The sequence below is a fragment of the Oncorhynchus masou genome, chromosome 32 (genome assembly GCF_036934945.1).
Source record: "Oncorhynchus masou masou isolate Uvic2021 chromosome 32, UVic_Omas_1.1, whole genome shotgun sequence".
Taxonomy (NCBI): Eukaryota; Metazoa; Chordata; class Actinopteri; order Salmoniformes; family Salmonidae; genus Oncorhynchus; species Oncorhynchus masou.
In genome coordinates this window covers 85,600,361-85,621,446 of record NC_088243.1, presented here as the reverse complement: position 1 = coordinate 85,621,446, position 21,086 = coordinate 85,600,361, and the positions used below count along the sequence as shown (strand labels likewise).

At 47.3% G+C, this 21,086-nt stretch overlaps 1 protein-coding gene across 1 annotated transcript in view; it reads right to left on the bottom strand.

Moving 5' to 3' along the window:
* Positions 1-21,086, bottom strand: part of LOC135526742 (protocadherin Fat 2-like) — a 78,598-nt gene that overhangs the window by 6,212 nt on the left and 51,300 nt on the right. The window contains exons 18-23 of the mRNA XM_064955362.1: positions 19,652-19,863; positions 19,096-19,233; positions 18,759-18,902; positions 8,751-8,948; positions 7,715-8,555; positions 5,806-5,966 (exon numbers count right to left, since the gene is read on the bottom strand). Of these exons, the coding sequence (XP_064811434.1) occupies positions 5,806-5,966; positions 7,715-8,555; positions 8,751-8,948; positions 18,759-18,902; positions 19,096-19,233; positions 19,652-19,863 (1,694 nt within the window). The remainder of the gene's footprint in view (positions 1-5,805; positions 5,967-7,714; positions 8,556-8,750; positions 8,949-18,758; positions 18,903-19,095; positions 19,234-19,651; positions 19,864-21,086) is intronic.

The window sequence follows — 21,086 nt, the reverse complement described above, 5'->3', positions numbered from 1 at the left end:
TTATTGGCCTGTAGTTTTATAAAGACATACAGCTTGTTAGGTCATTTCAAACATCAAGACCATCCACGGCATCATACAACCCAACATTATCACCATCTCAGCTGTTCCAACCCAACATGATCACCATCGCAGCTGTTCCAACACAACATTATCACCATCTCAACTGTTCCAACACAACATTATCACCATCGCAGCTGTTCCAACACAACATTATTACCGTCTCAGCTGTTCCAACCCAACATTATCACCATCACAGCTGTTCCAACACAACATTATTACCATCTCAGCTGTTCCAACCCAACATTATCACCATCACAGCTGTTCCAACACAACATTATTACCATCTCAGCTGTTCCAACACAACATTATCACCATCTCAGCTGTTTCAACCCAACATTATCACCATCTCAGTTGTTCTAACACAACATTATCACCATCTCAACTGTTCCAACCCGACATTATCACCAGCTCAACTGGTCCAAATCGACATTATCACCATCTCAGCTGTTCCAACCTGACATTATCACCATCTCAGCTCTTACAACCCAACATTATCTCCAACAGTTCCGCTTGCATGCATTGTCAATTTTTTCTTGTCATTATATAACATTATCTCCAACAGTTCCAGTGGCATGCATTGTCAAAAAACATTGTCAATATATAACATCACATTAAGGTGTGGGAAGATCAATGTACAATGTCAAGGAACAATAGCAGGTCTATTTTGCTCCAGAGAAGTAGCTCATTGTTCCCTCGTTGGCACAGATGCTAGCCTAGCTTCTAACTAACTTTAGCTAGCTATCGAGCTAGCCAGGTTTCCTTAGCAACTTGTACAAAGCCCACAGCCCTTGAGGCTAGTACCACAGATTGTCTCTGGAGTGTGACTGTTTGAATCCCTGGTGTTTGTTGCTGTTTCCATCTGGCCTGCGACCTGCCCTGCCTGGAACTGCGAGGAGCAACAGCAAAGCCTACGTTGCTACCATAACAAAGACCAAAGCCAGTGGGAGTACGGTTAACACAGATGAAGGATCTTTCAAACTAACAAAAATAGTTCTATAAACAGTTGTTACAACAACAAGAAAATAGTTTCAAGTGTGTTGTCCAAATACTGGTGGAGTCATCTAATAAAAGAATGGACGGTCTGACCAGAGAGGTCCAGGACCTGAAGAACAGTTTGCAGTTCTCCCAGGGTCAGCTCGATGAGTTTAAACAGGAGAACAGCAAGATGAGAACAATCTGTAAGTCATTGAGAGAGGACATCAGTTGTGTAAGATAGCTGTTCTGGAAAGAGACAAGAATTTGAGAGGAACGTACATCTTAGTTAAAGAGGACTATCCTGAAGCTGTGCGCCAGAAGAGGAAGGAACTTATCCCAGGAATGAAATGTCCTCTACTTGTTGAAGTGGATTGTACAGTTGTACGGTTGTACGATTGTAGTGTCAAACACCATTCAAATGTCACACCCTGCTGATACTGCTACAGTATTGACTGACTCACCACGCTAACGTAACCCTGTACCAACCAGGCCTGTCCGGAGTCACATACAAAAGCCATGTCAAACAGTTATACTGTACATGTATTTGAGAAGTGCTTGATTTAGTTCAGAGTTAGCTTTGCTTTCGTGACTTTTCCATTGGTTCAGCTACCGGGCAAAAAAAAATCACAGCAAAGTATTTGAAAGTCATTTCACGTATGTATTCCACCCAACTCTGGTACCAACCCAAAGCCACACAGGACACATCATAATGTTAAATATACCTCTCACTCTCTGATCTAAGAATGTGTGCTTAACTGACTTGCTTAGTTAAAGAAATATATATATCTTTAAATAAACACACAAGTTTGTTTTAAACGATACAAGTGGAGCAAATTAAACTACTTGTTTACCATGATGTAAATCTACACGGCATGAAAGTTAAACATCGCACCTGCCGTTAGTGAATAAAATGGATTCAGCTGATGCTTCGGTATGGAGCTAACGTGGGAATAAAAGGATCCACTTCCCTCTGTTTTGTTTTTGGTGAGAGGAGCTACGATACTTCAGACTGCCTGACATACAGACGCTACCAGACGGACCTGACGTGAATCAACTCCAGTCAGGGAAAATCTAACTACTGTGTTCAGTGTGTATACCATTTGCATCTCAAATGGAACCCTATTCCCTATTTAGTGCATTACTTTTTACCAGTTCCCTATGGGGTAGTGCACTAATTTTTACCAGGGCCCTATGGGGTAATGCACTACTGTTGACTGGAGCTCTATGGGCCCTGGAGGTGGGCTAGCTCCCCTAATGGGGTAGTGCACTACTAGCTCCCCTAATGGGGTAGCGCACTACTAGCTCCCCTAGTTCCCCTTCTCCTTCTTATCTTGTTGGTAATCCCACCACAGTGTCCGACTTCAAATACAGTGAATTACAGCAAAAGCACAACAAACTATTATGTTAGGTCAGAGCCAAGACACAGAAAAACACAGCCATTTTTCCAGCCAAAGAGAGGAGTCACAAAAAGCAGAAATAGAGATACAATTAATCACTAACCTTTGATGATCTTCATCAGATGACACTCATAGGACTTCATGTTACACAATACATGTATGTTCATATTCATATTTATATTTATATAAAAAAATCTCAGTATACATTGACGCGTTATGTTCAGTAGATCCAAAAATATCCGTTGATTTTGCAGAGAGCCACATCAATTTACAGAAATACTCATTATAAATGTTGATGAAAATACAAGTGTTATGCATGGAACTTTAGATACACTTCTCCTTAAGGCAACCGCTGTGTCAGATTTCAAAAAAGCTTTACGGAAAAAGCAAACCGTGCAATAATCTGAGTACGGCGCTCAGACAAACAAATACATATATCCGCCATGTTGGAGTCAACAGAAGTCAGAAATGACATTATAAATATTCACTTACCTTTGATGATCTTCATCAGAATGCAGTCCCAGGAATCCCAGTTCCAAAATAAATGTTTGATTTGTGTCCATCATTTATGTCCAAATAGCTACTTTTGTTAGCGTGTTTGGTAAACAAGTTGCAGACGAAATGTCAAAAAGTTCTGTTACAGTCCGTAGAAACATATCAAACGATGTATGGAATCAATCTTTAGGATGTTTTTAACATAAATCTTCAATAATATTCCAACCAGAGAATTCCTTTGTCTTCAGAAGAGCAAAGGAATGGGAGATACCTCTCATGTGAAATGCACGTGACTGCTGGCTGACCTCTAACTCATTCCCCTCTCATTCAGCTCCCCTTCATAGTAGAAGCCTCAAACAAGTTTCTAAAGCCGGTTGACATCTCATGGAAGCCTTAGGAAGTGCAACATGACCAATATCCCACTGTAACTTCAATAGGGGCTGAGTTGAACATCGACCAACCTCAGATTTCTCACTTCCTGGTTGGATTTTTTCTCAGGTTTTTGCCTGCCATATGAGTTATGTTATACTCACAGACATCATTCAAACAGTTTTAGAAACTTCAGAGTGTTTTCTATCCAAATATCCAAATAATATGCATATATTAGCAACTGGGACTGAGGAGCAGGCAGTTTACTCTGGGCACCTTATTCATCCAAGATACTCAATACTGCCCCCCAGCCATAAGAAGTGTTAAAGGCTACAGTGGTTTTAACCAGTCACCTTTTCCTCTTTCTCCACAGGCTTGTCACGGGCGCTATTGTTCAAATGGGCTAAATCATTTCCACTTCAAAAAGTAATTTAGTGTAAAACATTTGAGGAATACATGAAAAACATTTAGCCGGTGATCGGTGAGTAGGTCCTAAACTGAATTTCCATTCCAGAGGTTTCTAAAGGATGGATGTGACTGCTTCAACCATTTTTATTTTGGGTCAAAATATTGATGAGATTTGGGAATTGATAAGAATTTGTTGCGGTGAAGCCTAACTCTGAAGGGAAACACATCAATTGTGTAATATTTTCTGACGAAGCCACTGTGAAGTAAAGGGGGGAGGAAAGAAACTGAAAAAAAGTAAACTTGGATAACCATGTTTTCAATTCCATTTGAAGCAATTTTCTTACAACAAAAGGAACTAATGTGTCAGGAATGTAATCCCCAGAGGTAGGCCTAAGAATGGAAAAAGTGAATACTACCTTTGATGTTTCAAATGTGAACAAATTGAATATTCAATCTATTACGTGTATTCAATGTCACACAAATGGAGAGAAATCCACTGGGAGATGTGTTGCATGCGTGTATTTCCAGTTCAGGTCAAGAAGTTTCATCTGAGCACTGAGAGGACACTTTATCCATTTCATCAAAATATACAATAATTGAATATTCCCTTTAAACATTATGCAGTAAACCTACGTCAGCACTAAGCCCACTCTAATTCAACATTCCAAACCCCAGCAACAATTATCCTACGTACCAGATCTGTTTTTGGGATGTCTTGCCAACTCTTAAACCAAGGATCCGCCCCTTTAATTTTTTTTGTGCCTAAAATGACATACCTAAATCTAACTGCCTGCAGCTCAGTCCCTGAAGCAAGGATATGCATATTCTTGATATCATTTTAAAGGAAACACTTTGACGTTTATGGAAATTTGAAATGAATGTAGGAGAATATAATATAACACATTAGATCTGGTAAAAGATAATACAATGAAAAAATCATGTGGTTTTTTTGTATTTTTTTTGCACCATAATTTTGAAATGTAAGAGAATGGCCATAGTGTATTAGTCCAGCCCAGGCGCAATTTAGATATTGGCCACTAGATGGCAGCAGTGTATGTGCAAAGTTTTAGACTGATCCAATGAACCATTATGGTTCAAAATTTTGTATCGAGTCAGCCCAAATGTGCCTAATTGGTTTATTAATACATACAAGTTCATAACTGTGTACTCTCCTCAAACAATAGCATGGTATTATGTCACTGTAATAGCTACTGTAAATTGGACAGTGCAGTTAGATTAACAAGAATTTAAGCTTTCTGCCAATATCAGATATGTCTATGTCCTGGGAAATGCTCTTGATACTTACATCCTCATGCTAACACCCCCCCCCCCCCCCCCCAGTCTTGAACTAAATTTTAATTCCAGAAGTGTGAAGGATGTGATGGCCCTTTTTTTTCAACTCAGAGTATTGAGTTTGTCAAGGCAGCACACAGATCTGGGACGAGGCTATGAAAGAACTGATGGAAATGGGGACATTCCTCACCACAACGGATAGAGACAGTCCTCACCACAACAGATAGAGACAGTCCTCACCACAACGGATAGAGACAGTCCTCACCACAACGGATAGAGACAGTCCTCACCACAACGGATAGAGACAGTCCTCACCACAACGGATAGAGACAGTCCTCACCACAATGGATAGAGACTGTCCTCACCACAACGGATAGAGACAGTCCTCACCACAACGGATAGAGACAGTCCTCACCACAACGTGGTTGGATCAGTTCAAAGTCCCATTGATCAACTGACACAGACAAAGCCAGCAGAGAGGAACTAATATGATAAGAGATCAGTGTGATTGAGTCAGGAATCCACACTGAAATGTACTCTTCTGTATAAACACAACCCTCTGATATGCAATCAGGTATTTAGATTGTCTGCTACAGTACAGGGGGGACTGCCAAGGAAAATGAATATGTTGCTTTTATGATGTCTCATCAAAATGTAGTGCAATACATGATACTGTAAAGCACTGATGTAAAATGGGCTGTAAATCTAATTGAACTGATTGAATGAGCTACGAGATACTGCAAAATCAAATAACGACGTGTGTTTTTTCATCTCCGATAATAATGAATGCATGTGAGCTTTACAATACCTTCAAGCTACCCCAGTTGGTTGCATTGGTATTCATGACAACGCCTTGTTGCTGGAAGGTCTTGATGCGCAGAGAGAGATGGAAGTTCTGATTCTCCTCCTCGTCCTCAGTCCGATACAGGTATTTCAGATAGCCCGTCCCGTCAAAACTCACAGCAGACTCTGAAGTTGGAAAAACGGTGCAAATGTTAAATGCAATTTGTATGATTTCATCCAAAACATGTCTAATTAACATGTAGGACTAATATTTAAAAACACTAATTTTCGGTGACTATCTGTCCGTCAAATTAAGAATAGTCACTCAGCCACTTTAAACAATGCTACCTAATATAATGTATACATACCCTACATTATTCATCTCATATGTATACGTATATACTGTACTCTATATCATCTACTGCATCCTTATGTAATACATGTATCACTAGCCACTTTAAACAATGCTACCTAATATAATGTTTACATACCCTACATTATTCATCTCATATGTATACGTATATACTGTACTCTATATCATCTATTGCATCCTTATGTAATACATGTATCACTAGCCACTTTAAACAATGCTACCTTATACAATGTTTACATACCCTACATTATTCATCTCATATGTATACGTATATACTGTACTCTATATCATCTATTGCATCCTTATGTAATACATGTATCACTAGCCACTTTAAACAATGCTACCTAATATAATGTTTACATACCCTACATTATTCATCTCATATGTATACGTATATACTGTACTCTATATCATCTATTGCATCCTTATGTAATACATGTATCACTAGCCACTTTAAACAATGCTACCTAATACAATGTTTACATACCCTACATTATTCATCTCATATGTATACGTATATACTGTACTCTATATCATCTATTGCATCCTTATGTAATACATGTATCACTAGCCACTTTAAACAATGCTACCTAATACAATGTTTACATACCCTACATTATTCATCTCATATGTATACGTATATACTGTACTCTATATCATCTACTGCATCCTTATGTAATACATGTATCACTAGCCACTTTAACTATGCCACTTTGTTTACATAGTCATCTCATATGTATATACTGTACTCGATACCATCTACTGTATCTTGCCTATGCTGCTCTGCACCATCACTCATTCATTCTTTATCCCCTTACACTGTGTATAAGAAATTAGTTTGGGAATTGTTAGTTAGATTACTTGTTGGTTATTACTGCATTGTATGAACTAGAAGCACAAGCATTTCGCTACACTTGCATTAACATCGCTAAGCATGTGTATGTGACAAATAAAATTTGATTTGATTTGATTTGAAATGTGTTCTCATAATGAAATCTGCTTGATCAAACAGACTTTCATGGGAGAATCTTTCAAAGTTCATACAAATAAAAAAATCCCCTCACGTATTTTGTTTCAGCCTCAGATCTTCCACATCGCTTTCCTAGAGATATGACCTTTTTCTTAGGCTTTGGGTTTCGCCAAAACAGTCTAACTAAAGAGGTGATAACCTCAACGGAATACCTCCACTAAATATGTCTGCCAGGCAGACAACAGTAACTAAGAAGAGCCACAACAAGCAGATAATCACTAGCACTATCCTGGAGGCCCCTAGCTCCCAGCTGCACCCAGCTAATCCCCATTTGAATGTGAAGTGAGTTCGATCATGAAGGGGGTGACTTCAGGCTCCTACTGTGATCATAGAGAAGGTAGGAGACTATTTGACTGACAGGGTTCAATCCCAGGTCTACTGTGTGCTCAAAGTAAGCGTTAGCCAAGTAATCCAAAGCCTAGGCATTGACTTAGCGAGCTAATTCTGCAATTCTTCACGTCTCAGGCACATCTCATACAAGCTTGATAAGTAAACCTTGTCTAGCTACCAAACCACCTCAGTTACACCTACCGTTGCAGGGGCAGACACTCTCCCAGGTGTGTTGTGGGGTGATGAAGCCGGCCCTGGCTGTGGCGTAGTGGCTCAGCCTCTCCCCTCTCATCTGGACTGAGTTCCTGCATCCTCTACGAGGGCATTCTGTCCCTAGACACCCATTATGATGCACCTTGAGAACACTCAGTCCCAACGAGTCTTCTATGTCAGCGATGATCCCTGCCAGCCGGTTGGTTGGTAATGGTTCTACAGTTCCACCATGCGGCCTCCATAGCAGCAGAACCTCCAGGACCAGGGAGTTGGGTTGTTGCTGTAGGCTCACCAGGTGGAGGTCTTGCCTGGTTATACCCAGGGCCGTGCTGAGGCTCCTCTGGAGGCCTCTCCAGTGGTCCCCCAGGAACTCCTCCGGGGAAAGCCCAGCCAGCTGCAGAGTGAGCCCAGCGTCCAGGGCCTGTTGTGTGGGTTTCCATACATGGACCTTCACCCCGGCCCACGCGCTGAACTTCCCATCGGAGACGCTGACATTGAGGGAGTAGAGACCAGGTTTCAGGTCTTCATCGGCCCAGATTTTCCCATCCACCAAATCCACAGAGAACCTGGAGTGGCCTCCAGAGGGGTGTGAGCTCGGCCCTGGGTCTCCCCCACCGGGAGACTCCGAGATCAGCTTGTAGGTTAGGATGTCGTGCAGGTCCTGGTCGGAGGCATGCAGTTTGCCTATGACTCGGTTGGAGAACGTGTCTCCTGTGGTGGTGATGAAGACTTCCAGGGGCATCACAGAAGGAGGGTACTTGCTCTGCTCAGTGACGTTGATCTTCACCACGCAGATGGAGGAGAGAGGAGGGTGTCCGCTGTCTGTCACCTGAGGTAAGGGCATGAATAGAAACACACACGATCAAATATCAGTATCTGCTAATACTATGTAGGTATATAGTTATACTCCATGTCAACATCCCAAATAGCCCGTGGACATGTATAGACGTCAGACAAACAGACTACAACCAGGTAAATATGTTTTGACGGCAGGGATCCGTTTCATTACAGGAAGATTCGTCACCTGTATTTTCAGTAGGTGCTGTGGCTTGATCTTCTTCTTCAGAGGGGCAGAGATGGACAACAGACCTCCCTGGTCTACGTGGAAGCGGCGGTCCTCGTTCCCAGACGCGATGTGGAATGTGAAGGGAGGTCCATTGTGAGGGGTGTCTCTGTCTGTGACCACCAGCTGGAGGATGCTGCTACCGATGGCCTCGCCCTCCTGACAAGGAACATACGGTACCATCGTTAGTTATGTCGTCATGCTGTCATACAAACTTGGTCAAGCCTTCCATGTCACCTCGTTCCACAAGGGCCTAAAACAAGACAGACCCTAATGATTTTACTACATTGCAAAAGTGTGCTGATCGTGATCTTATCTTGAAAAATGTCAAAAGTTTCCAATGAGTGCCGGAAGTTTCCAGCTGGAATGAATGCCACAGTGCTTGACTGAGTGCTGGTATGAGCTCGTCTACACCTGTTGTATTCGGCACATGAAAGTGGATGAGCTCACATCAATGTGTTACAATTTGGCAGAACAAGCACAGGTTTTAGATAGCCTAGCCTTCTAGGTAGCCTAGTGGTTAGAGCGTTGGGCTAGAAACCAAAAGTATTGCTGGATCGAATCCCCGAGCTGACAAGGTAAAAATCAGTCGTTCTGCCCCTGAGCAAGGCAGCTAACCCACTGTGCGCTGAAGAAGTGGATGTTGATTATGGAAGCCCCCCGCAGCCCCCCGCACCTCTCTGATTCAGAGGGGATGGGTTAAATGCAGAAGACACATTTCAGTGGAATGCATTCAGTTGTACAACTGACTAGGTGTCCCCCTTTCTCCTCAGGTCATTCCATTTCAGCTGGGACTGCTGGAACAGGTCACTGAAACAGAGTGCCCTGTTGGCAGAGATAGGTGGCTTGTTAATTCAATATGGCATTGTCCAGATGGATGGATGTACATTTGCATCTCACACTGTTGCAGTCTCTGGGATGAGACGTTCCCACGGAAGTCCTGGGGCCACTGACGACAGTAAATGTGAATTCAATTGTCGTATTTGAATTGTTTCAAGAGTTCATAAACAGCTACGTATTTGGATTTGTTTCATTGTGCTGTAAGTGCTGTGGAGGTCAGGTGTAAGGTTGAATAGCCCCTAGAAGGTCAGGAGTAAGGTTGAATAGCCCCTAGAAGGTCAGGAGTAAGGTTGAATAGCCCCTAGAAGGTCAGGAGTAAGGTTGAATAGCCCCTAGAAGGTCAGGAGTAAGGTTGAATAGCCCCTAGAAGGTCAGGAGTAAGGTTGAATAGCCCCTATAAGGTCAGGAGTAAGGTTGAATAGCCCCTAGAAGGTCAGGAGTAAGGTTGAATAGCCCCTAGAAGGTCATGTGTAGGGTTGAATGGCGGGGACCCAGTTACCGAGATTTACCGGGATTTACTGCCCAAAATCACTCCCTTTTCCCGGTGATAAATATCTGAAATGGAACTGTTCTCTGCGGCCTCTGCATGATGAATCAACGCTCAGGGTGGGGACAGACCGCTCATCTCAGTGTGGGGACAAACCGCTCATCTCAGGGTGGGGACAGACCGCTCATCTCAGGGTGGGGACAGACCGCTCATCTCAGGGTGGGGACAGACCGCTCATCTCAGGGTGGGGACAGACCGCTCATCTCAGGGTGGGGACAGACCGCTCATCTCAGGGTGGGGACAGACCGCTCATCTCAGGGTGGGGACAGACCGCTCATCTCAGGGTGGGGACAGACAGCCCATCTCAGGGTGGGGACAGACCGCTCATCTCAGGGTGGGGACAGACAGCCCATCTCAGGGTGGGGACAGACCGCTCATCTCAGGGTGGGGACAGACCGCTCATCTCAGGGTGGGGACAGACCGCTCATCTCAGGGTGGGGACAGACCGCTCATCTCAGGGTGGGGACAGACCGCTCATCTCAGTGTGGGGACAGACAGCCCACCTCAGGGTGGGGACAGACAGCCCATCTCAGGGTGGGGACAGACAGCCCATCTCAGGGTGGGGACAGACAGCCCATCTCAGGGTGGGGACAGACAGCCCATCTCAGGGTGGGGACAGACAGCCCATCTCAGGGTGGTGACAGACAGCCCATCTCAGGGTGGTGACAGACAGCCCATCTCAGGGTGGGGACAGACAGCCCATCTCAGGGTGGGGACAGACAGCCCATCTCAGGGTGGGGACAGACAGCCCATCTCAGGGTGGGGACAGACAGCCCATCTCAGGGTGGGGACAGACAGCCCATCTCAGGGTGGGGACAGACAGCCCATCTCAGGGTGGGGACAGACACCCCATCTCAGGGTGGGGACAGACAGCCCATCTCAGGGTGGGGACAGACAGCCCATCTCAGGGTGGTGACAGACAGCCCATCTCAGGGTGGGGACTGACAGCCCATCTCAGGGTGGGGACAGACAGCCCATCTCAGGGTGGGGACAGACAGCCCATCTCAGGGTGGGGACAGACAGCCCATCTCAGGGTGGTGACAGACAGCCCATCTCAGGGTGGTGACAGACAGCCCATCTCAGGGTGGGGACAGACAGCCCATCTCAGGGTGGGGACAGACAGCCCATCTCAGGGTGGGGACAGACAGCCCATCTCAGGGTGGGGACAGACAGCCCATCTCAGGGTGGGGACAGACAGCCCATCTCAGGGTGGGGACAGACAGACCATCTCAGGGTGGGGACAGACACCCCATCTCAGGGTGGGGACAGACAGCCCATCTCAGGGTGGGGACAGACAGCCCATCTTAGGGTGGTGACAGACAGCCCATCTCAGGGTGGGGACTGACAGCCCATCTCAGGGTGGGGACAGCCCATCTCAGGGTGGGAACAGACAGCCCATCTCAGGGTGGGGACAGACAGCCCATCTCAGGGTGGTGACTGACAGCCCATCTCAGGGTGGGGACAGACAGCCCATCTCAGGGTGGGGACAGACAGCCCATCTCAGGGTGGGGATTTGTTTCATTGTGCTGTAAGTGCTGTGGATTTATCATTACAGAGAAATTGTCTTCTTCTCTTCGTCGGACGGCGGATAATTCAAAGAGGAGAAACACAGGGAAGGGCTACTATTATTTAAATTGAGTTGATTAGATTGGAATCTGGATGTGTTGTTCCTGCCTATTGTTTATACTGGCAAAGTGCTACGAAATGTTAATTCAGGTTGGGGGTGACTTCCTGCTTGAATTTGGTTAAAAGGACAGTGAATTTGCTCATATTTTGAGAACGTGTTAGCGGGATCCTGTGTGTATCAGACACGTGTATAACCACGTTGAGTCTTATTTAGTCCAGAGTTATTCACTCAGTGTATTCTGTAATGTGTCATGTGTTTCATGCCATTGTTTGAGTGTTTCATCCTTTCATAATGAATAAATCCTATTAGTTTAATTGGGTAAATGCATTCCTCGTTTCACAGAGTAAGTCTTTGAATGACTATAGGCTCATAATTTAGCAGGTCTATTGGTAGTTGTTATATACACTATACACACACCATATGTCTTGGTTCCACCTTGACATCCCTGATCTACTTGCCTCAATACATTAATGCTAGAACATTGGTCACCAGGGTTAGCTATTTGTATCTCAATTCAAATGTTATCTGTCACATGTGCCGAATACAACAGGTGTACACTTTCCCGTGAAATGCTTAGTTACGAGCCCTTTAACCAACAGAGTTAAACAGTAAGAGCAATCGAGTCCCTTAATATTTGATACAAGATAGACCCATGTTCATTATAACCCCACTACTATGTGGTGATGAAAGAAAGGCCTCGACTAGAGTCTCTAGATCCACCGAGCCTGTTGCGTTTAGTCACATAATAATGGAGTCAGATTTGATGAATGTAGTTTATTATATTCATCAATTTTCATTATGTTTTTATTATATTTTATTATATATGGTTACAAGCCATCACAAGACCAATACACTGCTCTCCCTTTCTCGCTTTACGACTCTGAATGGCCCTGAGAAGTTCAGGAGTAGGGTTGAATGGTCCTGAGAAGGTCAGGAGTAGGGTTGAATAGCCCCTAGAAGGTCAGGCGTAGGGTTGAATGGTCCTGAGAAGGCCAGGAGTAAGGTTGAATAGCCCCTAGAAGGTCAGGCGTAGGGTTGAATGGTCCTGAGAAGGCCAGGAGTAAGGTTGAATAGCCCCTAGAAGGTCAGGTGTAGGGTTGAATGGTCCTGAGAAGGCCAGGAGTAAGGTTGAATAGCCCCTAGAAGGTCAGGCGTAGGGTTGAATAGCCCCTAGAAGGTCAGGCGTAGGGTTGAATGGTCCTGAGAAGGCCAGGAGTAAGGTTGAATAGCCCCTAGAAGGTCAGGTGTAAGGTTGAATGGTCCTGAGAAGGCCAGGAGTAAGGTTGAATAGCCCCTAGAAGGTCAGGTGTAGGGTTGAATGGTCCTGAGAAGGCCAGGAGTAAGGTTGAATAGCCCCTAGAAGGTCAGGTGTAGGGTTGAATGGTCCTGAGAAGGTCAGGAGTAAGGTTGAATGGTCCTGAGAAGGTCAGGCGTAGGGTTGAATGGTCCTGAGAAGGTCAGGAGTAAGGTTGAACAGCCCCTAGAAGGTCAGGTGTAAGGTTGAATAGCCCCTAGAAGGTCAGGTGTAGGGTTGAATGGTCCTGAGAAGGCCAGGAGTAAGGTTGAATAGCCCCTAGAAGGTCAGGTGTAGGGTTGAATGGTCCTGAGAAGGCCAGGAGTAAGGTTGAATAGCCCCTAGAAGGTCAGGTGTAGGGTTGAATGGTCCTGAGAAGGCCAGGAGTAAGGTTGAATAGCCCCTAGAAGGTCAGGCGTAGGGTTGAATAGCCCCTAGAAGGTCAGGCGTAGGGTTGAATGGTCCTGAGAAGGCCAGGAGTAAGGTTGAATAGCCCCTAGAAGGTCAGGTGTAAGGTTGAATAGCCCCTAGAAGGTCAGGCGTAGGGTTGAATGGTCCTGAGAAGGCCAGGAGTAAGGTTGAATAGCCCCTAGAAGGTCAGGTGTAGGGTTGAATGGTCCTGAGAAGGCCAGGAGTAAGGTTGAATGGTCCTGAGAAGGTCAGGAGTAAGGTTGAACAGCCCTTAGAAGGTCAGGCGTAGGGTTGAATGGTCCTGAGAAGGCCAGGAGTAAGGTTGAATAGCCCCTAGAAGGTCAGGTGTAGGGTTGAATGGTCCTGAGAAGGTCAGGAGTAGGGTTGAATAGCCCCTAGAAGGTCAGGAGTAAGGTTGAATAGCCCCTAGAAGGTCAGGAGTAAGGTTGAATAGCCCCTAGAAGGTCATGTGTAGGGTTGAATGGCGGGGACCCAGTTACCGAGATTTACCGGGATTTACTGCCCAAAATCACTCCCCTTTCCCGGTGATAAATATCTGAAATGTAACTGTTCTCTGCGGCCGCTGCATGATGAATCAACGCTCAGGGTGGGGACAGACCTCTCATCTCAGGGTGGGGACAGACAGCCCATCTCAGGGTGGGGACAGACAGCCCATCTCAGGGTGGGGACAGACCGCTCATCTCAGGGTGGGGACAGACCATCTCAGGGTGGGGACAGATGGCTCATCTCAGGGTGGGGACAGACAGCCCATCTCAGGGTGGGGACAGACCATCTCAGGGTGGGGATAGACAGCCCATCTCAGGGTGGGGACAGACAGCCCATCTCAGGGTGGGGACAGACAGCCCATCTCAGGGTAGGGACAAACAGCCCATCTCAGGGTGGGGACAGACAGCCCATCTCAGGGTGGGGACAGCCCATCTCAGGGTGGGAACAGACAGCCCATCTCAGGGTGGGGACAGCCCATCTCAGGGTGGGAACAGACAGCCCATCTCAGGGTGGGAACAGACAGCCCATCTCAGGGTGGGGACAGACCATCTCAGGGTGGTGACAGACAGCCCATCTCAGGGTGGGAACTGACAGCCCATCTCAGGGTGGTGACAGACAGCCCATCTCAGGGTGGGGACTGACAGCCCATCTCAGGGTGGGGACAGACAGCCCATCTCAGGGTGGTGACAGACAGCCCATCTCAGGGTGGGGACAGACCGCTCATCTCAGGGTGGGGACAGACAGCCCATCTCAGGGTGGGGACAGACAGCCCATCTCAGGGTGGTGACAGACAGCCCATCTCAGGGTGGGGACAGACCGCTCATCTCAGGGTGGGGACAGACAGCCCATCTCAGGGTGGGGACTGACAGCCCATCTCAGGGTGGGAACAGACAGCCCATCTCAGAGTGGGAACAGACAGCCCATCTCAGGGTGGGGACAGACCATCTCAGGGTGGGGACAGACAGCCCATCTCAGGGTGGGAACTGACAGCCCATCTCAGGGTGGTGACAGACAGCCCATCTCAGGGTGGGGACTGACAGCCCATCTCAGGGTGGGGACAGACAGCCCATCTCAGGGTGGTGACAGACAGCCCATCTCAGGGTGGGGACAGACGGCTCATCTCAGGGTGAGGACAGACAGCCCATCTCAGGGTGGGGACTGACAGCCCATCTCAGGGTGGGGACAGACAGCCCATCTCAGGGTGGTGACAGACAGCCCATCTCAGGGTGGGGACAGACAGCCCATCTCAGGGTGGGGACAGACAGCCCATCTCAGGGTGGGGACATACAGCCCATCTCAGGGTGGTGACAGACAGCCCATCTCAGGGTGGTGACAGACAGCCCATCTCAGGGTTGGGACAGACAGCCCATCTCAGGGTGGGGACAGCCCATCTCAGGGTGGGAACAGACAGCCCATCTCAGGGTGGGGACAGACAGCCCATCTCAGGGTGGGGACAGACAGCCCATCTCAGGGTGGGGACAGACAGCCCATCTCAGGGTGGGGACAGCCCATCTCAGGGTGGGAACAGACAGCCCATCTCAGAGTGGGAACAGACCATCTCAGGGTGGGGACAGACAGCCCATCTCAGGGTGGGAACTGACAGCCCATCTCAGGGTGGTGACAGACAGCCCATCTCAGGGTGGGGACTGACAGCCCATCTCAGGGTGGGGACAGACAGCCCATCTCAGGTTGGTGACAGACAGCCCATCTCAGGGTGGGGACAGACAGCCCATCTCAGGGTGGTGACAGACAGCCCATCTCAGGGTGGGGACAGACAGCCCATCTCAGGGTGGGGACAGACAGCCCATCTCAGGGTGGGGACAGACAGCCCATCTCAGGGTGGGGACAGACAGCCCATCTCAGGGTGGGGACTGACAGCCCATCTCAGGGTGGTGACAGACAGCCCATTTCAGGGTGGGGACAGACAGCCCATCTCAGGGTGGGGACAGACAGCCCATCTCAGGGTGGGGACAGACAGCCCATCTCAGGGTGGGGGACAGAAAGCCCATCTCAGGGTGGGGACTGACAGCCCATCTCAGGGTGGTGACAGACAGCCCATCTCAGGGTGGTGACAGACAGCCCATCTCAGGGTGGGGACAGCCCATCTCAGGGTGGTGACAGACAGCCCATCTCAGTGTGGGGACTGACAGACCATCTCAGGGTGGTGACAGACAGCCCATCTCAGGGTGGGGACAGACAGCCCATCTCAGGGTGGTGACAGACAGCCGATCTCAGGGTGGGGACAGACAGCCCATCTCAGGGTGGTGACAGACAGCCCATCTCAGGGTGGTGACAGACAGCCAATCTCAGGGTGGGGACAGACAGCCCATCTCAGGGTGGGGACAGACAGCCCATCTCAGGGTGGGGACAGACAGCCCATCTCAGGGTGGGGACACACGGCCCATCTCAGGGTGGTGACAGACAGCCCATCTCAGGGTGGTGACAGACAGCCCATCTCAGGGTGGGGACAGACAGCCCATCTCAGGGTGGGGACAGACAGCCCATCTCAGGGTGGGGACAGACAGCCCATCTCAGGGTGGGGACAGACAGCCCATCTCAGGGTGGGGACAGACAGCCCATCTCAGGGTGGGGACAGCCCATCTCAGGGTGGGAACAGACAGCCCATCTCAGGGTGGGGACAGACAGCCCATCTCAGGGTGGGGACAGACAGCCCATCTCAGGGTGGGGACAGACAGCCCATCTCAGGGTGGGGACAGACAGCCCATCTCAGGGTGGTGACAGACAGCCCATCTCAGGGTGGTGACAGACAGCCCATCTCAGGGTGGGGACAGACAGCCCATCTCAGGGTGGGGACAGACAGCCCATCTCAGGGTGGGGACAGACAGCCCATCTCAGGGTGGGGACAGACAGCCCATCTCAGGGTGGGGACAGACAGCCCATCTCAGGGTGGGGACAGACAGCCCATCTCAGGGTGTGGACAGACAGACCATCTCAGGGTGGGGACAGACAGACCATCTCAGGGTGGGGACAGACAGCCCATCTCAGGGTGGGGACAGACAGCCCATCTCAGGGTGGTGACAGACAGCCCATCTCAGGGTGGTGACAGACAGCCCATCTCAGGGTGGGGACAGACAGCCCATCTCAGGGTGGGGACAGACAGCCCATCTCAGGGTGGGGACAGACAGCCCATCTCAGGGTGTGGACAGACAGCCCATCTCAGGGTGGGGACAGACAGACCATCTCAGGGTGGGGACAGACAGCCCATCTCAGGGTGGGGACAGACAGACCATCTCAGGTTGGGGACAGACAGCCCATCTCAGGTTGGGGTCAGACAGCCCATCTCAGGGTGTGGACAGACAGCCCATCTCAGGGTGGGGACAGACAGACCATCTCAGGGTTGGGGACAGACAGCCGATCTCGGTATGGAGCAACACTTCACAATGCATGTAGATTAATGATCTCATCATGGTAACTGTTTTTCCTGTGACAGGTAGGCCTACACCTACAGTATTATAAAGATGGAATGTGTGCGTCATTTACCATCTCCATATGGCTTTCAGGGGTCACTTTGTTTTTTAAATTGTAAAGATGATATATTCTTTTATCCAGCTGCAGAGTTTTAAAACAGCCTGTCACTTGAACATCATTGCTTTAAATCTCTCTCTCTCTCTCTCTCTCTCTCTCTCTCTCTCTCTCTCTCTCTCTCTCTCTCTCTCTCTCTCTCTCTCTCTCTCTCTCTCTCTCTCTCTCTCTCTCTCTCTCTCTCTCTCTCTCTCTCCCTTCCATCGCTTTCAACCTTTAAATGAAGTACGTTTTGTTGTCCTGATCGACATCATCCTGATGACATTCTTGAACGATATAGGACTAGAATTAGATGCAGACGTCTTTCCATTCCCATGACTTCTCTTGGGTGTATTTAACATTCAGCAAAAAAAAAGTGCTTGCCTACCTTTTCAAATAGTTTATTGGTATAAGAAATGCTACAAAAAAATGAATGTCCAGCAAGCTATACTAGTCTAGATTTTCCTGCACGGCTCCAAGAGCTAAGGAGCGTATTTTAAAGAGAGGCCAGCGGATCTAGAACAGGATTATCTTTTTTGGATGCAATTTGAATGGAGTTGAAGAGAGAAAGACAGAGAGAGAAAGACAGAGAGAGAAAGACAGAGCGAGAAAGACAGAGAACTGTATTTGTATCTGCTCATTATTTAGTCTAGTAAATAAAACCTTGAATTCATTATTTGTGGCATTGAGTTCATTGGGTTCTTGAGGTTCCAGAACTTGACGAGGTTCCAGAACCTGACGAGGTTCCAGAACTTGACGAGGTTCCAGAACTTGACAACGTTCCAGAACTTGACAACGTTTCAGAATGAGAACATAGTAAATTGACTGTTGATTAAGACTGTTGTTGATATAGAATTAATGGTACAACAGTTCACGTTAACTCCTGATAGAGTTCATTCAAGGGTATGTCTATGTTAAAACCCTTAGTGGTGCCCCTATTAGATTCATTTGGATAGGATAATTAATTATTCAATGAATTATTCAAGTAATTCATGAATAAATTATCTTGAATATGAATTAGCCAAAAGTCATAGCACACGCCTGATTGGTTCTTCAGCTCTCGATCATTCCACTCCTGGTATGTAGAGGCTAGCCAGCTGTCAGGATGCTGATCGTGTAGAGGGAGAGAAACTGTGTGTGTGTGTGTGTGTGTGTGTGTGTGTGTGTGTGTGTGTGTGTGTGTGTGTGTGTGTGGGGCGGCGTGCGGGCCTGTGTTGGTACCTGAAGGACCAGGTTGTGTTTCATCTGGGAGAAGACAGGTGGGTTGTCGTTGACATCGGACACGGTCAAGGTCACTTGGACCGCGGTAGACAGAGGAGGGTCTCCCTCATCAGCTGCTTGGACTGTCAGAGAGTAGTGAGTGATCTGAGACAGGGAGAGAGACCAGTTAGATACAGGATATCACGGTTCTACTATTTTCTTGACTTTCTCTTAGCTCCGAGGAGAGCAAAGGGCTTCAACACTGCATCTCCAGGGAACCCTGTTCTGAGCAGTTTTTTAAAACTTTATTCCAGGTGATTCCTTCCCCATATAAAAGCCTAAACGAAACCCCCCTCACCTCCTCTCTGTCCAGCGTAGCCCTGACTATGACCTCTCCACTGCGAGGGTCGATGCTGAACTGCCCATGAGGATCTCCACTGCAGATGGAATAGTGGATAAGGTTGTTCAACGGCCCATCCAGGTCGATGGCTGTCACCTTGGAGTGGGGGAAGGAGGGGAAAGGGGGAGAAGCAGGAGAAGTGGGAGAGAGAAGAGAGAAGAGATGAGGGAAGAGATAAGGGGGTGAGAAGAGGAAAGAGATAAGAGGAAAGAGATAAGAGGAAAGAGATAAGAGGGAAGAGATAAGAGTGAGTTGACAGGAGAAAGAGAAGAGGAAACAGTAAGCCTCGTTGAATTGAGCTGCTTGGAAGAATATCAGTCTGATCATTATTAGCTCAACCAAACTGCCATGTTCTCTAAGTACTTAGATGTGTGTCTGTCCAAATGCCAAATTCAAAACAACTTGATTAGTCCCCTCAGGGAAATGACTTGTCATTGAACACATTGAATGGTGTATTACAGTAACTGGTTTCTAAAATGACAGTTGACAGTTGACAGTTGAGAGTGAAAACTACCTGCATCACCACATCGCCAGGCGACAGGTCCTCTGAGACGTCAGCACTGTAGTCTCCCTGTCCGAACACGGGCGTGTTGTCATTGACATCCGTGATGTTGATAATCACCATGGTGATGTCGCTCAGGGTCGACTTGCCTCTCGTCCCCTCCAATGACAGGTAGTATTCACGACACCGCTCAAAGTCTAAAGAGCCATTCACAGCCAGAACACCTGAAAAACACACAACACAAACTCTATTCATTTAACTGACAGCTGTGTTTTAACTTGGTCTTGTACACACTAACGCAGTCCTGGGTTGACAGATGTGGGTTTTGAGTATATGTTCTCCGCCTTCATTAAAAAATAGGAAAAATTACAGCATTTTCCAAAGATGACCACAGTAACAACATATTAAATTCGATCTTGCTGTGCTCTTTTATTAAAAACAAAACACAGATATGTTTTTGTCAGCGCTATCTGATTGTCTTTGTTCTGTTTCCCCAAAAACATAAATGCAGTCAAACAGGTGTTGGGTTCTACCTGTTAATAGTACCAGGATGTAGAGAAATGGGGATTGTAAAATATACTTCTGTTCCAGCCCAATTTAACTAGAGTACCAGGATGTAGAGATAAGGACTTATCAGGAGTTGATAAGGAGTTGTCCCTTCTATCTTGTTCCAAGCTCTGCCTCAACATCAGAAATATATGTTATTGGTTAAGTTGAGGTAAAATGATGTCCATAGCAGGAAGGTGTTTGCCATAATATATGGATTGTGATTTTAGAAACATTCTACATTTGGCTTGTCTCACGTCATCTGAACATCCCTTACTGTAGCTATGGTTAGAAAAGCCACAGAGTGCAGCAGCAAAGTACATTGGATTTACGCAAATAAGAATTTGTTCTTAACTGACTTGCCTAGTTAAATAAAAAAGTAAAATAAATCTATTGGTGTTCTGTACCCTGTTGGAAACCTGTCACAGCTCTTGTGTTCAGCCGATAGGCTGATGTGAAAACGACTGATACCAAACAGGCTTGAAAACAAACAGAGAATTTTCTGCCGTTAATAATTGTCATTTCATTGTTGTCTCTGTCAAACTCCCTTCTACCCACTCCCCCCCTCTCTCTCTTCTTCTCTCACTCTTTCTCTCTCTCTCCCTTTCTCTCACCCCCCTCTCGCTATCTCACTCTCTCGCTCTCTCACTATTTCTCTCTCTCTTTCTCTCACCCCCCCTCTCTGTCTCCCCCCTCTCCTTCTCGTCCCCTTCTCTTTCTCTTTCACTCTGTGTGTCTGTCTCCCCCCTCTCCTTCTCGTCCCTCTCTTTCCCTCTCACTCTCTGTGTGTCTGTCTCCCCCCTCTCTTTCCCTCTCACTCTCTGTGTGTCTGTCTCCCCCCTCTCTTTCACTCTCACTCTCTGTGTGTCTGTCTCCCCCCTCTCTTTCACTCTCACTCTCT